The following is a 17,734-nucleotide window of genomic DNA, read 5'->3' on the forward strand; positions in this document are numbered from 1 at the left end:
GAAAATGCAACTTGTTCCACAAATGTTGCCTTTGATTTCATACTAGGACGGAATTGCAAATTAAGTTCTTTTCTTCTGATCTCTATCCATAAATACGACCGTGGGCCCAAAAAGTTACCTTGCTAGTGACTAGTACTCCCTCCATTGCGGTTTAGAAGGCATGCTTGGAAAATATCTGGAACCAAGGTAGTCACCGATTGGTTGTGAGATGTAGTAGGTGTAGATGCTAATGCGCCTAATTAACTGAGAAAATACTAGTACTAATGCGTGAGCAGCAAATTAGGAGGACGGATGCATGAGTAGTACTAGTACTAATTAACGAGAGTAATTGGTTTCACGCCTTAAACCTTGTCTATTTTAGAAACGCCCGCAAGTTTAACTGTGCCTTCTAAACCGTGACGGAGGAAGTATATATGGTATATAATAGTGATTGCATACTGTTATTAAGGAGGGGGGGTATTAATGACATGATTAACATTAATGTTGACATTTCACATGGTGTTAATTACACGCTAAACACGTTGGGCATTCACCATCGGAGCAATCTGGATTGTTGGATTGAGGTTGTTTGGGTCTGTGTCTATTCAATGGATCATGATGTCGGAAATGAAAGAAGAAAATAAAAATCATACTCCCTCTGTTTCCTACATATAAGTATTTTAAAAGGTTTAATTGAAAGGAGTACATACGGATGTATATAGACATACTTTAAAGTATATATTCATTTATTTTGCTCCGTATGTAGCCTTCTAGTGAAATCTCTAAAAAGACTTATATTTTAGAATAGAGGAAGTACCTTATACCCCATCTGTTTCTAAATGTATGTGTTTTTAAAAATTTCATAAAATGAGTTAATCTACCCTCTGAACTATGTCTATATGCACTCATACGTATTCCTTTTTTTTTTTTGAGCGGGACTCATACGTATTCCTTTAATGAACTAATGATACGTTAAAAAGACTTACATTTTAAAATGAAGGAGTAGATGATGCATAGGTGTGAGCACACAAGATCGTAACCGTGCGATTCGCCTACAAAAGCGTCGCGTCGGCAACCGAAAGAAAAAGAAGAGGCGAAAGTGAAAGCATGCCGCTTCTCACCGGCCCGCACGGCGCGACGTACGGGCTGACGGACGGGAAGTCCACTTCCCACGGTACGGGGGACGGCACCCTGCTGATTGGATGGATGGCCCGGCCTCGCATCCCAGGAATCTCGTAGATTCCCAGGTCCAACGGACCCAGCCCCAGCCCCAGCCAGCCAGAATCTCTCGTTGACAGACACAGTTTTGACGACGGCCCCAACACGCAGACAGGCCCGCGGTCTCCGGCCTCGTTGCGTCCGCCCCCCCGCCCCACTATTCATAAACCCGCCGCCCCCCCACGCCTCCCCTGCCGCCGCCCTCCCCCCTCCCCTCGCCGCCAGCCAGCCATGGCCTCCCCCTCCCAATCCCCAATGCTGCCCTCCTCCCCCTCCGCCCACCGCCAGCCCTCCTCCCCCCACCACCTCGGCCAGCTCCACCTCCACGCGCCCTCCCGCATCTCCCTCCTCCGCTCCCTCCCGCTCCGCCTCCGCCTCGCCATTCCCCGCCCCCGCCTCCCCACCCTCCCCCTCGCCCTACCCTCCTACTCCGACGGTAACAACAACAACAACGACAACAACGGTGGCGGCGGCGCAGGGGATGACGAAGCAGGGGACAGCGGCGGCGAGTGGGGCGGGCAGCGGGGGGAGGCGCTGTTCGTGCTGGCGCAGGCGGGGAGGAAGCTCTCCAGCCTGCCGGCCGACCTGGCCGCGGCAGTCGAGGGCGGCCGCGTCACAGGCGACATCGTGCGGCGCTTCGCCGAGATGGACGCCTCGCCGCTGCTCCGCTGGCTGCTGCGCTTCAGAGGCTTCAGGGAGCGCCTCCTCGCCGACGACCTCTTCCTCGCCAAGCTCGCCATGGAGATGGGCGTCGGCATGATCGCAAAGGTCCGTGCTTCCCCATTTTTCTTATCTTATCCTCGTCTGATTTTCGAAAAACTGAAAATCACGTTTCTTTTGGGTTTTCTTGCCGTGGTTGGTTTTGGAATCGGATTGCACGATGCTGCCACTCTGACGCTTTCCCTTTGTGATGTGTGCTGCTTGCTCTGTTTGTTGTTGTAGACCGCTGCGGAGTATGAGAAGAGACGGGAGAACTTCGTCAAGGAGATTGACATCGTCATCGCTGATGTGGTATGCCTGCCTTTTCTTCGCTGCTACTGGAATACGGCCAATTTGTACACATGTGATAAATAATCCTAATCTTCCAAATCAAACTAGCAAACAAGCTTTGGGTGTGAAACTGTCTTTACATGATCATTCGTCTGTGGGTGTTAACTTCTGTTTGTCGTTAAATGGTAATGTTCGTCAGTGAGTGCAGTTATATTTCTAACACGGGGAAATAGGATCCACGGAGTACTGTATGTTTCTTGCCAAGTGTTCTGATGTCACCCTGTCAGGAGTTTAATTTGTGCTCTCGCTCTGTTATTTCGTTACCACGTATATTTCCTTCTAAGCTGGAGAATCCTCAATGAGATCCTAGGAGGAATTGCACAAAGTTGGGATTCATAGTATCGAAGCTTGAATCCTATATAATGTAATTCAATTATCTGTTTCCAGAATATCTAAAATATATCTACTTTATCTGCTTCCTTCGCTAGTTTCAGCCTTCAGTTCAGTACATCGTCTTGTAATATTAAACCATTTGATATCTTGGGGGAGCCTTTTTGTAGTTATGCTAGATCTTTCAAGAGAATAGCAATTTTGTCTCATGGAAATGTGTCTTGCTATCTTGTTAAATTTAAATGAATAATTAATTCACTAGCTTATTCTAAATGAAGTAATTATTGTGCTTCCAAGTTTCAACTATCTGTTACAAAATCTAATTCTGTTGCTTCTTGTACTACCCAGGTCATGGCAATAGTTGCAGATTTCATGCTTGTATATCTTCCAGCACCAACTGTCTCTCTGCAGCCACCACTTGCAAGAAATGCTGGACTTATCACTAGTTTTTTACACAACTGCCCAGACAATGCTTTCCAAGTAACCTGAACTTCACCCTTTTTTCTAGCTGATTACACCTTTGTAGTCTTTTTTCCTTTTTATCAAAACACTTATGCTAACTTTTTTACAGATTGCTTTGGCTGGGAGATCATTCTCGATTCTGCAGAGGCTAGGAGCTATTGTGGTAAAATACTAATTTTTTTTATACTCACATGGTGGCCTTACATTTGGGGATATTGGTCAACTAACAATTGTGACCCTCTGCAGAGAAATGGTGCAAAGCTTTTCGCAGTTGGAACTGGCGCTTCTCTGGTAAGCCTGCATTTCACCAAAGATGTATTGTGATGAACTGATAATCATCACTAATAACTTCCCTTACATTTTTTGTTAGCAAATATGTCAATCTCAGTTTTTTTCGAGCAGTAAACACTTGGAGAGGACCCTATTATGAAATTTTAGTGAAAATAATTTGAAAAAACGGACAAAGTCTACAAGAAACTAATGAAGTACTATCATTGTAAAAGATCTCTGCCATACTTTTTCTCATCAGGCTAAACTATTCATGTTTTAACCTTCCATTCTAGTGACTCCAATAAAGTAATGTGTTATCTCTGTTTTTGAGTCGCTCGACTAGTCGATGAGTAGCACTTCCAGGGTCGACTCAACCTCTCGACTCGACTCTTGGGATGAGTCTAGCGACTAGTCTCGAGTAGTCACGACTAGTCGTGGTTTCTGGGTCGAACGACTCATTTTTTTGAGCCCCACCTGTCATATGTTCTTTTTACTCTATTTGCTTGCCCATCCCCCCTGGAAACCTAGATCGAACCAGTCCCCCCGACCCAACCCTCTCCTTGGCAGCCGCCGCCACCCCTGGTTTGCTGCTCGTCCCCTCCTCCCCTGGCTGCTGCTGCTGCTGCTCGTCCCCTCCCCTGGTTGCTGCTGCTGCTCGTCCCCTCCTCCCCAGATTACTGCTGCTGCTGGTCTGCTCCTCCCCTCCTCTCCTGGTTGCTGCTTCTGTTGGTCTGCTCATCCCCTGGTTGCTGCTGCTTAACTCACCGTCGACTCATCGCATGTCGACTTGTCGACCATGAGTCTAGACTAGTCTAGAGTCGCCCCCCCTGAGCGACTCGTCGACTCATCGACTCAAAAACCTTGTGTGTTATATGTCCGACACAACATTGAGCTAACTTGCTTGAAGATCCAGATAATCTCTAACCTCTTCTCGAACTTTTGTTTGACGAGGTAAATGCATATGGACATGTATCGACTCAAAAACCTTGTGTGTTATATCGACTCAAAAACCTTGTGTGTTATATGTTCACAAAATCTCCAGAAAATTGTATGCTGGAGCTTTTACTTTGGAGTACGCAGGCTCACTAATAACTCAACCATAAGATATTTCTGCTGTTTTGTGTTTTTTGTAAGGCAATTTTTTTCTTACAGTAACTAAGGATGTATTTATTTTAACTCTATTTTTTATTTCTCTAGTACGGCCTCATTTAGAAGAAATAGTGTTGTAATTACAGACATGGGGTTTCTTTCTGTATCTGACCGTTTCTGTTGTGAAAACAAACAATCTAGCAGTCATGGTCACCAATGCTTGCTTTCCTGAACTTGTCATCTTTCCCAGGTTGGTACTGGTGTCACCAATGCACTGATCAAAGCAAGGAAGGCTGTTGACAAGGACCTTGACGACGAAATTGACGATATTCCAGTTGTGTCAACTAGTATTGCCTATGGTATATACATGGCTGTTTCTAGTAACCTCAGGTAAGCATATTCTCCATAATATTTAAAAGCTGAATCCATTCTCTTGTTTTCACCTTGAATGGGGCAATCATTGCAAAGCATAGCATATTTCTTGAGAAACCCAAAGCATCATATCTAATATCTAAAAAATAATGCACAGTTTCCTTGTTGTTAACGGCTTTATTGTTTTTTAATGAGAAATGAAAATCATATACTTCACCAGGTACCAGATTTTGTCTGGTGTAATCGAGCAGAGGATGCTGGAGCCCGTGCTACATAACCACAAGCTGCTGCTGAGTGCACTCTGCTTTGCCGTCCGGACAGGGAACACATTCTTGGGTTCTTTACTGTAAGTGCACGAGCAACGCAGATGTAACAAGTGGCGATCCTGTTTCGACAGCATTACTCACCGATGTTCTTTATGTATGAACAGATGGGTGGACTATGCGAGGATGGTAGGCGTTCAAAAGGCCGAAGAGGAGATCTGAAGTTCGAGCCTTTTTGTTACTGATATATACCGGAATTTAGATGCCGGCTACATATCTTGCCTGCGCCCTAGAATGTTATTCTTCTCTTCATAGGGAATTCTGCGCGGCAGAGTTCACTTTATTTTCAGGAAAGCAAGTAGAAAGATGGATATATCATCTGTCGAATTATTGCCAACGAACGTCACTGTACTTGTCTTACATATCTTGCAACTTGCAAGGCCATATAGAGTGAGATGTTGCTCCTTGGAGCATTTCAGTTGTCTCGTTCTGCCCACCTCTGAATGAAATTTCGATGTTCAGCAGCAGATAGATAACCTAGAAAAACAGGTTTTCTAGATGAAAAAAACACAACCTGATTCATATTACTGGGTTTGACTACATCCGCCGTACATGTATATCTATGCCATTGCCTAAGATTAAGTGATCAAAGATAGCACCGCGCTTTCCAAGTTAATGACATGTGGGACCTAACTTTTAGGGAAAAAGAATCTTCCAACAATTGTGGACCTCAAACCAAATGGGTGCTAAGTCGGTCAGTTAAATTTGAGCCTGTTTCAGGTTCCTGTTGTTTCGAAGTATTGTTTTCATCTATACCATTAATAAACATCTATACCATTAATAAAAGATCAAACGAAAACTTCTCTAAATACACACAACTATTACCCCAAAAAAACAAACACCAATTACCACCACACAATTAGTCAACAAATTACAATCTAACTGCCTTTCACCATCCATTCAGCCCGACGGTGTGTAGTTACCAAATTAACAAAGGCTGACCGTGCTCCACCTCCTCCTACAGCGAACAAGTGTTGCGAATTGGGCCGCTCGGTCCGCCCCGCCTCGCGCAACCGCCGCTGCCCCCGCCGCTCGCACCCGCCCGCAACTCCCGCCCGGCTCGTCGCCGCTTGCCTCCGCCCGCATCGCTCGCTCGCCCGCTCGGCCCTGCCCCTGCCTCGCGCAGCCGCCGCTCGGTGCTCTCCCCCGCACCGCCGGATCGGCCCATCCCCGCCAGTTCCGCCGCTCGCACCCGTCAGCGCCGCCACGCGCCAGCGCCCCCCGCTGTCCCCACCACCGTCGGCGCTGTCCGATCCCCCACTCTGGCGAGCCTGCCGCACTTCCCTGCTTACTCTTCGTAAGCAACGCCGGGCGCTCGTATCTGGTAACTGCGGCATCCCAGCTAGCCTCTCACGCCGCTTTCGCTGTCCGCCCTCCTCTGCAGGAACCCGAATCGCTGGCGACGCGGCGGCCGCAGCTCTCGCGGGAGGAAGAGCGGTGCGTACTCCTCGTGCTCTCCCGGGTAATCCTCTAGCTTGGATTTTAGAATTTTATTTACTGCTGCTTTACATTTTCCGTTCTCCCGTTCTTCCCATGATTTTTTTAGACTTTCCGTTCGTTATTAATTATATTATAGGTAAATAAGGCAATTCGAGGATGGGACCACGACAAGGTGGATGATGGGGAGCAAGGGTGTGCATCGGATCAGGTATTGCTTCGGATTTCAGTTGCTTATGTTTTGGTCCCTTTTGACCTCTTTCGAGTACTACACATTATTCTGAAGCTTCTGAAACTCAATGACTCTGAACTGAAAGATGAATTCATTTGCCTGTCCATTTATCATATTCAGAAGTTACATTGGGATCCTGGTTACCAATTCAATGCGGGGAAAGTTGTAAGCCTTGTCACGGATGACCGACATAGTTTGAGTAAAGATTCTGCACAATTTGGAATTGTGTCAGGCAGTCTCCTCAAGCTCTTGTGCTCTTTAGTTGAGCAAAGTGACATGGAAGACATGGACCGATGAGATGTATTTGTGAAACTTGCAGATGTCATTCTTAGATTAGCAACTTACTTACAAGAGCAACAGCATATCCCAAAAAGTATCTCTCAGTATTCAAAGCACAAAATATTGGTAGTTTTCATACATCCAACAATCTTTTGTTACGAAGTTGAAACAATCTGTAACCAAGTACTCATCAGCCATTGCTTTCTCAATGCAGATGTTAATGATAAGGCTTAAGCCTCACATACAGCAGAACTGCTCACATATTGTTTGTTTGCTGAAATTACTTCGACACCACTTTCAGAGTCTACTCCATGAACCTATGTTCCAACATAGCACTAAACTGGAGAATTGTTTAGAAGGATCCCCATTTTTGTTGAGTGGTGTAGGTTTGGGCGAGCTTCAGGATAAATCTACCCGGCACTTACAAAGACAGGCTATGTATTTGTTTCTTAGTTGTTCGATATTCTTGGCTTGCAGTGGAAATGATAGTAGACTGAATTGTTCATGTAAGAGCGATCACAAAGGGCAAGGCTGCACTGATAATTGCAACTATTTTGGCTTGTCAGAAATCTCGGTTTGGTTTCAGAGATGTTGCTTAGACGAGATTTTGGACTCAAAATCATCAACAGACATTGTTTTATGCTTTCTGCAGTTATATATGGAGGAGGTATGCTTATGCTCTAAATACCAGAAAGCTTGTTAACTTTGTTTATTGTTCAATGGAAAAACGAGCTTCTGTTTGAGTTGGTCGATTTTCATTATGTCTTTTAGGTACTAGATAATTTGGGTTTTATCTTCATACTCATGCATTTCTGCTTCTGTTTGTCTTCATAAGTGACTGTTGTCACCTTTTGCGGGTAGTTTGTTTCTTCACAGTAGATTATTTGGATCTATATTAGTGCACATTGCTAGGGAGTTGCTTTCTATGTTGAGTACATCTTGAGCATCAGTCAGATATCATGCTCATTATACCTCAGATTTGCTAATGTTTTTCTTTTCACATACAGTTCCTCTCCTCTCTTGTCCCCGTTTGTACAATGTAAATTGTACTTCAGGCCAAATGCTGAAGCCTTTATCTTCTTAATGCTTTGTTTTTTAGTGTTAACATGTATTCCTTGTGTTTGAGCAATTTTTATAGTATTGGGCATATGCTCCTTCATATTGCAGGAGGATATGTTATTCATCATTAATATCATCATTCTCTTGCAGCTTTTGGATGCTCCACTTATTTCGTTGGCAATGTAAGCAGAAGATATACCATGCAACATTTCATAATGGAAAGTTATCCAGACTGTAGGTATGTTTATATAGTTATGACCTTCTGTCCAAATTTGCAGAGATAATGGAAACTAAATGGACGTCTGAACTGATTGGTGCCAAACTGTTCTCCACCATTTTTGACCCAGTTTATATTTTTCATCAATGGCTTTCATTGCCGAGTCAGTCAACATGTTATACGTCTTATTCTGTTAGAGTTGCTAGATGCTTATTGATCTCTGCAAAGCAGTATTATGACAATCAGTTCTTGTTCATTTGATTGTGCAAATAGCTTCATACTGTCATGGTTTCTTGGTGTTGTGTTATCAAAGATGTAGCAACAAACTTCCAGTAGTTTATGCAGTACAGGATAGGAGATGCCATCCTATAATGATCTTTTGGCCGAGGAATTCTGGTTACTGCACTTCATAGAGTAAATTGGCAGTAATTCATTAGGGCTCTAATAACAATCAAGATAATAGGTCCGGGTAAGTGTACATCAGCTACCATAGCTAGAGGTAAATCATCTCTTGTTACTATCTCGTACCCAACTTAAGCATATTGGTTTTCCAAGTGAGTGTGAGACCGTAGGCATTGGTAAATTACAGATAGTCCGTAACTTCAGACTGTAGGAATGTGTTGCAATTTGCACGTAAGTACAAATAAATATATTTTTTATTAGATCTTTCAAGCATATGGATTGTTCGGCAATTTGTAAGAGACTTACCAAATGTGTTATTTAGGATTCCTGCCTTTGCTGACCCATTAGTCGTTTCTTTTCTATGGAACATCCAAATCCATTCTCCTGTTTGACTGTATAATATACCATTTGAGTCGTTAATAGTTTGTTATATTTATTTTGCAGCTACACTATGATGATCACTTGGTACTTGTTGATTATCTCATAGCTAAAGATGTAGGTGTGCATTGTGCCCAATATCTATTACGATCAGCTAGCTTCCATTTTCTTTCTGATACAGTCAAATGACAGACACGTGTAGGCTCCCCATTGTGATATCTATGTCTCTGTTCTCAGGTGCCTACGACTGGTATCCAGGTGTTGGGATGCTTTTGTTGACGACTCAGTTTACGAGGCGCAAATACAAAAACTCAACTGTAAAAGGCAAAGAATCTTCAAAAATATAAATAGTTTCACTGGTAGCTCAATGGAAGGCACCAAGTTAGGTTCCGCTCATGACAAGGAAAGTAAGAGGAAAGAACCACTTTTCGTGAGTGTTAAGTATGCCTCCTTTTGTTAAAGAGAACATTGGAAGATCTTCATAAGAAAGATTTATTCCCTTACAATCCAAAGCCTCTCCTTAAAAGGTCAGTGACCATGATGATCTTTTCCCCGTTTAGTTAAGTGATATATTGTTTTGCTTCTACTTTCCCCTTTTATCATTCAACTACATTTTACTCAAAATGAGCATACAGATAATGTTTTCTGCAGCTTGGCCAGATTTGAGGAGTTCTGTTTGCAGTACTGAAACAATTAAGTTGCGCCTGGGGACACGCTACTATTTCTGTGGTTGAATATTTGGTAATCAGATACTGTAATTTCCTTTGCTGGTTACATGTGTGTATATTGATTTGCACAATTCGTCCTCCTTTGGTTGTATAAGAATATAACCATAGGAACTGAGATGCATGGCATCTCAAATCCTATAGGGAAAGAGATGTCATTTGATTTATAGGATATGATTTTTTTTATCTGTACTATTAAAAGCACGAGAGGGCAGATCCAACTAGCAATCTAAGCCGTCTAATCACTTAATCAACGGACTTAATTATCTTGTTAACGAAATCCTTGTCGCTAACGAAAACTCCCTCGTCGTTAACAAAAACATACTGCCCCGATTGGCCGCAAACTGCTCCCGGAAGCCCCCTCTGGCCCCGCTCGCCCCGTGCACGACCGCAGCCGCCGCTCCGCTCGCCGATGCCGCCACCCCGCTCGCCCCGTGCACGGCCGTCGTCGCCGCTCCGCTCGCCGATGTCGCCGCCCCGCTCGCCCCGCACACGGCCGCCGACGCCCCCGCGCCGCTCGCCCCGCGCACGGCAGCCGCCGCCGCTCCGCTCGCTGATGCCCCCGCCCCGCGCACGGTCTGCGAGAAGAAGGTCAGGGCGAGGCTCTCATCGCCCTGCGACGTCGCCGAGGAGGATCACGGGCAAGGACAGCGGCGCGGGGAGGCGGCCTCGCGGAAGAGCGCGGCGTGGAGTGCGGCCCTCGAGGAGGCCATGGCCGGCGTCCCGGAGCACGGCGAGGGCCGCGTCAGGTACCTGGTGGACACGTTCGAGAGGCTCCTGTCTCTCTCCCGCGGCGACCGCGAGGCGCGGAGCGGAGGCGGCGCGGGGAGGAGGAGGAGGAAGAAGGAGTCGGCCTCGGTGTCGTCGTCGCCGCAGAAGGCCGAGGAGATCGACATGGCGTCGTACCCCTCCGTCGCGTCGTCGTCCGACCTCTCCTACTGCATCGTCGGCCTCCCCCATCACAACAGGTTCATCAACTGATCAATACTCTGATGTCTGATCCATCCATTGGCGTTCTGATTCTCTCTGCCTTCGTAACGTACTGACATATCTAAATCATCTTGTTATAAATCCAGCAGGAGCAGCAGCGGTGGTGGTGAATGAGACGAGCGTCAGGTCAGGATATAATTGTGATTTCTAACATGTACCATATAATTGTGATTTCTACTTGTTGTGCTCGAACTTCACATGACATCTACAAAAGATAATTGATAGGTTTGTATTCCCCCTTTCCTCTTTATATAGGAACTAGATGTGATGTGCTTTAGCAAAACTGCAAAAAAAAACATCCAAAATGCTTATTAGTGCAACTATACTAATTGGCTTTTTCGAGCCTTACGCAATAAAAAACTCACATAATACGGGATGCATCCGAACAGACCTACAATAAAAGGTAATTAGCATCACGTGTCATCATTACACTAAAAAAAGGAAAGTATCTGGTCCTCGTCCCTTCAAGCGCTCCTACTTTGTACAAGCAAAGAATGAAAATGTACGCGCATTTATTTAGGTTTTATAAAGTTTTAGAAGCCATAACTTTTGATTCGAATATCGTAATTTAGATTCCTTTTAATTGTTGGGTTTCTCGCGATGAGTTCTTTAAAACTAGATTCCATATAGTTATGTTTCGAGGAACCTTTTTTAGAGGATCTTTTGGGTTTTAGAGAGGCAACTTTAGTGCAATAAGAAAATAACTTCTTGTTAGTTACCTTCTATGATTGCCTATCAACGAAAAGTCCTTATAAGTTGCCTCACACGACTATCATGTTCACTAAATTCACATATAAGTTGTTTACCACACTATCGAGGATGCTAACAGTATGTTTCAGAGTATAGGCAACATGAGCTACACCGACAAACAACTTCTCCTAGTACCGTAGCCAACTAATTAGCGATGGCAATGCAACCAGACATCATTGTTAGGCAACTAATTATCATTTGTTAAGTTCTCGTGATTTGTTGGGGGCAGGAACAGGTTTTTGCATTTGTGTTATTTGTAATGCAGTTGCTTGGTTTTGCTAGATAGTTGCTTTGGATTTTTTTGCTAGAACATTTTTTTCTTTTGTGTTTTCTTTATAATTGAGTTATTTTGGATTTTTGGTAGAATAGATAAGTTGCATGGGGAGGGGGGCTAGATAGTTGTCCACAAAGGCTATTCTGCCTAAAGTAGACAATCTAAGTAGTAATGTTAGGGATAGTTGCTTGCTTTTGCTAGGACACTTTTTTACCTAGTTGTTTTTAATAATGCAGTTGTTTGGTTTTGTAGGATAGTTGTTTAGTTTTGCTAGAACAGTTTTGCATCATGGTTTGGTAATATGTTTGCTTAGTTTTGTTAGGAACTATTTTTCTTTATGTTTTGGTAATACAATTGCTTGCATATTTTGCTAGGGATAGTTGCTTTGGATCTTGCTAGAACAATTGCATGGATTTCTGCTAGGAGCGGAGGGGGGCGGGAGTTGCTTAGATTTTGCTAGGGTGGTAGTGTCACCAATGCATAGATCAAAGCAAGGAAGGCTTATGACAAGGGCCTCGACGACGAAGTTGAGGGCATTCCAGTTGTGTCAACTAATGTTTCCTACGGTATATATATGGTTGTTTTCTAGTAACCTCAGGTACACATATTCTCCATAATATTTGACACATGTAGCAAAAATCCTCTATTGAATCAATTCTCTTGTTTTCTCTTGAATGGGGCAACCCTTGCAGAGGGTAGTATCTAAAAATAATGTTGTCTCTTTGCTATTAACGACTTCATTGTTATTTAAAGAAAAATGAGAACCATATACCTCACCAGGTACCAGATTTTGTCAGTGTAATTAAGCAGAGGATGTTCGAGCCAGTATTGCATAGCCACAAGATGCTGCTGAGCGCACTCTGCTTCGCTGTTAGGACATGGAACACATTCTTGGATTCTTTACTGTAAGTATTAGCAACAGGTACACAAGTCTTGGCCCTGTTACGGCAATACTACTTACCAATGGACTTTCTGAACAGATGGGTGGACTATGCCAGGATGGTAGGTGTTCAAAAGGCCGAAGAGGAGATCTAAAGTTCCAGCCTTTTTGTTACTGAGCTATATACTGGAATTTTGGAAGTCACTACTATATCTTGACTGCACCCTACGAATATTGTTTTTCTCTTTATAGGGAATGCTTCAGGAGCGAGAAAGTTCGTTTATTTTCCTGAAAGCAAGAAGATAGATATATACCTATCGAATTATCGTTAACATCATTACACTTGTTGTTGTATTATCATATCTTGCAGCTTGCAAGACTTGTTCGGATATCCTCCTGATGTGAGTTGTGAGGAGATGAACATTTGAGGCCTTTTAAACAACCCAAAGAGGTGAAGAAGCCCACTACCCATTAGGGTTATGACGTAAGGTCATTTTGGTCTTTGCACGTGAGTGGATGGGGATGCTTTACCCTCCATCCAATAGCCACCATCTAGCAGGACAAAAATCAGTTTGTTCTCCATTAGAGAACAAGAGAGAAAAAACCAAGTGAGAAAGGAAAGAAGAGAAAGACTGAAGGAAGAAGCAAAGGGAGCTCCTCCCCAAGGTTGTGACGATCCAGATCCACTACCTTGTATCCTTCAAGTCGCGGTTCCACCATCCTTGGTGAGATTGTTCCAATCCCTAGATCTTGAGCCCCAAATCTTATTTGTGTTCATCCAAGATTCTGAAATCTTGATGTATGAGATCCTCTAGTGCTATCTAGAGAAGAAACTTGTTGTCTCCCACATTTGATAATAGTGGAAGAGGATTTGGGTGGCTTCAGCCCATGGTTTCCCCCTCAAGTTTAGGGGTTTTCCACGTAAAAATCGGGTGTCTCTTTTGTTGATGCTTGTTGCTGTCCAGAAAGCTACTCCTGCCACAAGACACTTGTCTGAGGAGCGTCTTGTCTGTTGAGTAACATTTTCTTCTCCATATATGCTGCTGCATATGTTTCCTTTCGTGCTAAGCAACGATGCTTGAGTTAGTACACGATGTGGTGCTGAGATTACTTTGTTTCCGCTACAGTTTTTAGTTAACCACAAATGCATTTGTGTGCTAATTCCCAACAAGACCATATAGTATGAATGAATTCATTAAAAGAAAAACACTTAGTTCTCACCGCACAATGCACGATTGTAGCAGGGTCATTTTATTTTTTGAAAGCAAGGAGATAGATATACCTGTCGAATTATCGTGAACGTCATTATAATTGTCGTTGTATTATCGTATCTTGCAGCTTGCAAGATGATATATACTATGGATATTTAAAAGAAAAACTTAGTTCTCATGGAACAATGCACGATCGTAGCACGATCACATACAAAAACAACAAAAAATCATACAAAATAGTATTCACAAACAACGAGTGAAGCAAGAAAAACAGATCAAACAATGAAAGTTTGTTGATCTCACATTTAGGTGAGATGGTGTGATCAACCCCAAAAATTCATATTTAGACATTTCAAAAAAATATGAAATTATTTGACAACATTCATGTAGGATATGTCTACAACACCGAAAAAATCAGCTAAAATATCGGCTTAGATTTAGAGATTCAGAAAAGTCAAATTCAAATATGAATAGTAGCAGCTGTGGGTGAATAGTAGTTTACCACTATTCACATCCGATTTTGTCTTCCTTGTTTCTATTCATGTAAGTTAAATTAGAAGATGATACTTTTTGAGATGTATATCAAATATTGATTAGTGTCTACAAATTTTTTGAGAACGTTTGAACATGTTTTTTGCTTTCAAAAAAACTTAATCTCAGAGATTTCACCTAATGTGAGATCTCACACAAGTCTCCCCCATATAAACCATGTTTTTTTAAGAAATCATATAAACCGAGCTTTCACTAAACACTTCGGGCGGTCGGGCCATTTTTTTTTGTAGGCAAGGGCGGTTGGGCCAATTGCCTGCAGTGAAGGGGAAATGAACAAGATGCTCGCTATGGGGTCGATCTCAAAAGAAAGAAAACACGAGTTTGACCAAGGTGAATCTCGTGGTTTATGGGCTTTATTGAACTGAATCTACGTGAGAATGAGAGATATCAGCCATTCAATTTTAGGTCGTAATACCCTCTCGTTTAGGGTTTAGGGTTTAGCGGCGTCGCTGGCGATTTTCCACAATCGCCACCGGGGGCTGCTGAATCTAGGACGTTTACCGGTCCGTCTTCCCGCAAGGGGGGCGAGAGTTGGTGTTCTTTGTGTCTCTAGGGGCTTCCCATGGAAGACCTTGGAGGATCCTCCTCGCGAAGGAGTAAGGAGAAGGCAGTTGATCTAGAGGAGATGTTGAAAAACATGGAACTCATGGAGGAGGAACTAGATGAGGTGATCATCGACAAAAAGGACGCCCAATCTTTCGCTGCTGAGGCAAGATGGATGGCAATTGCGAGGGTAAACACGGGTCGCTACTTTAGCCCTACAGCATTCCTGGAAAACATGAAATTCATATGGATTCTGGCTTGTACGCCAAAATTCAGAGAGGCCGGAGATAACTTGTTCATATTTCAGTTTTCTGCCTTGGGGATTGGAAGAAGGCTGTGCATGGAGGTCCATTGCTCTTTAGAGGCCTGGGTGTTATCATTGAGGATTATGATGGAAAAACTGACCCTGAATCAGTCGTTCTAGATGGTCTTTATGTGTGGGCTCAGATTCATAAGATACCGGTTATGTATCGGCGGGACACGATTGTTGATCAGTTAGCCCGCAGAATTGGCAAGGTGAGAGAGGTTCAGATGTAGCCTACCCTCTTCTATGAGGGTGAATATGTGTATGTGCGAGCGAAGGTTCTGACGGCTAAACCCCTGACTCGCTTTATACCGTTGACAATGGTAGGGGAGGGCACTAGGATGCTTATTGTTAAGTATGAGAAAATCCCTTTCTTCTACAAGGCTTGTGGGCTGATGTGGCACGACTACGAGGAATGTGGCAGTGGGGTTTGGAAAGAAGAGGATCAAAAGTGGGGACGCTAGATGATAGCACAGAGGAGGGAGATGCAGTTTTCTTCCAAGACTGGGGGTAGATTTCCCTCCCGTGGTGGTAGGGGAGGAGGAAGAGGAGTAAACCCAGGCCGCACTACGGAAAGACGACGTGGACATGCTGAGGAGCCCAAGGCATCGGAAGCTGAGGATATGGACTTCGGTCTAGATCCTAGTGCAGTGGAGACTAAAGGAAATGAGGGCGCGGTCAGTGCTGATCACGATTTAGCTGCGGGGGATTCAGGAACGGCTAGTGTTGTGGAACCAGAAGCTGACTCTATCTTCGAAGAGGCCAAAAATAACAGTAAAAGAGGGCTGCTAGACAGAGATCATGCGGTTTCATCCAACAATAATGCTATTGTGATCAATGGGGGGACGTCGGATGGCAAGAGCGACTCCGCTGGAGTTCCACCTCTTCCACCGGTTTATGTTTCACCTTGCAAGGACAAGAAGAGGCTGAAGAAGGGTATGAATATCGGAGACAATACTGCTCGATAGAACATTGCGTTATCGGCGGGCTCCCATGAGGAGTGCCGCCGGGCACAATGGATTACATTTGTTGGAACTGTCGAGGAGTGGGAAAGACCTCGACAGTTCGAGAACTTCGCGACCTAGCGAAGATTTATGACCCTACTCTGCTTTGTATCCTAGAAACCCAAATTTACAGAGCTAGAGTAGAAAATTTAGCGAGTACTATCGCATATGATAAAGCTTTTGCTATTGACAGTGTGGGGGAGAAGTGGTGGCATTGGTTTGTATTGGAAGAGCTCAATAAATAAAAGTATTTTGGGGTATTCAGTTTATCACATTGGCATGGAAGTTTTGGAGCCGGGAGGGGAACCGTGGAGATTGACTGTGTGTTGGGTAACATAGCATAAATTCAAAAAATTTCCTGCGCATATTCAGATCTTCCTATGGAGAGACCAACAACGAGAGAGGGGTGAGAGCATCTTCATACCTTTGAAGATCGCTAAGCGGAAGCGTTGCTAGAATGCGGTTGATGGAGTCGTACTCGGGGCGATTCATATCGCGGTGTGATTCCGATCTAGTGCCGAACCACGGCACCTCCGCGTTCAACACACGTGCAGCCCGGTGACGTCTCCCGCACCTTGATCCAGCAAGGAGGAGGGAGAGGTTGGGGAAGATCTCCAGCAGCATGACGGCGTGGTGTCGATGGAGAGACGAGGTCTCCCGGCAGGGCTTCCCCAAGCACCGACAGAGAGGAGGAGAAAGAAGAGCAGGGCTGCGCCAAGGGAGAGGGAAAACTGTGTGCAAAACAGCCCCGAAACCCCCACTATATATAGGAGGAGGGGAGGGGGGGTGCCACCGCTAGGGTTCCCACCCTAGGTGGTGCGGCAGCCCCCCCAGATGGGAGGTGTGGCGGCCAGGGCATGGGGAGGGGTTGGCGCACCCCTAGGTGGGCCTTAGGCCCACCAGCGCCTAGGGTTTCCCCCCTCTCCACCTCCTGCGCCTTGGGCTGACTGTGGGGGGCGCACCAGCCCACCTAGGGGCTGGTTCCCTCCCGCACTTGGCCCATCTAGCCTCCCGGGGTCGTGGCCCCCTTCCGGTGGACCCCCGGGGCCACTTCCGGTGGTCCCGGTACGTTACCGTTGACGCCCAAAACACTTCCGGTGTCCAAAACCATCCGTCATATATATCAATCTTTACCTCCGGACCATTCCGGAGCTCCTTGTGACGTTCGGGATCTCATCCGGGACCGCGAACAACTTTCGGTAACCTCGTATAACAATTCCCTATAACCATAGCGTCATCAAACCTTAAGTGTGTAGACCCTACGGGTTCGGGAGACACGCAGACATGACCGAGACACCTCTCCGGCCAATAACCATCAGCGAGGTCTGGATACCCATGGTGGCTCCCACTTGCTCCACGATGATCTCATCGGACGGACCACGATGTCAAGGATTCAATCAATCC

The 17,734-nt window shown here is 44.8% G+C and overlaps 1 protein-coding gene and 1 pseudogene across 1 annotated transcript; both read left to right on the forward strand.

Annotated features, from left to right (window-relative positions):
* Positions 1-1,428: 1,428 nt before the first annotated feature.
* On the forward strand, positions 1,429-5,511 carry LOC123442207 (protein RETICULATA-RELATED 4, chloroplastic-like). Its single transcript, XM_045118264.1, has 8 exons — positions 1,429-1,965; positions 2,140-2,208; positions 2,926-3,057; positions 3,149-3,202; positions 3,286-3,330; positions 4,649-4,788; positions 4,991-5,116; positions 5,201-5,511. Exons 1-8 carry the CDS (start codon positions 1,429-1,431, stop codon positions 5,253-5,255), a joined length of 1,158 nt encoding a protein of 385 aa, XP_044974199.1. The 3' UTR covers positions 5,256-5,511.
* A 202-nt stretch (positions 5,512-5,713) lies between these two features.
* Positions 5,714-10,803, forward strand: LOC123442208 (annotated as a pseudogene).
* Positions 10,804-17,734: the final 6,931 nt, after the last annotated feature.

Source organism: Hordeum vulgare, chromosome 3H, assembly GCF_904849725.1.
Source record: "Hordeum vulgare subsp. vulgare chromosome 3H, MorexV3_pseudomolecules_assembly, whole genome shotgun sequence".
In the NCBI taxonomy this organism is placed as follows: domain Eukaryota; kingdom Viridiplantae; phylum Streptophyta; class Magnoliopsida; order Poales; family Poaceae; genus Hordeum; species Hordeum vulgare.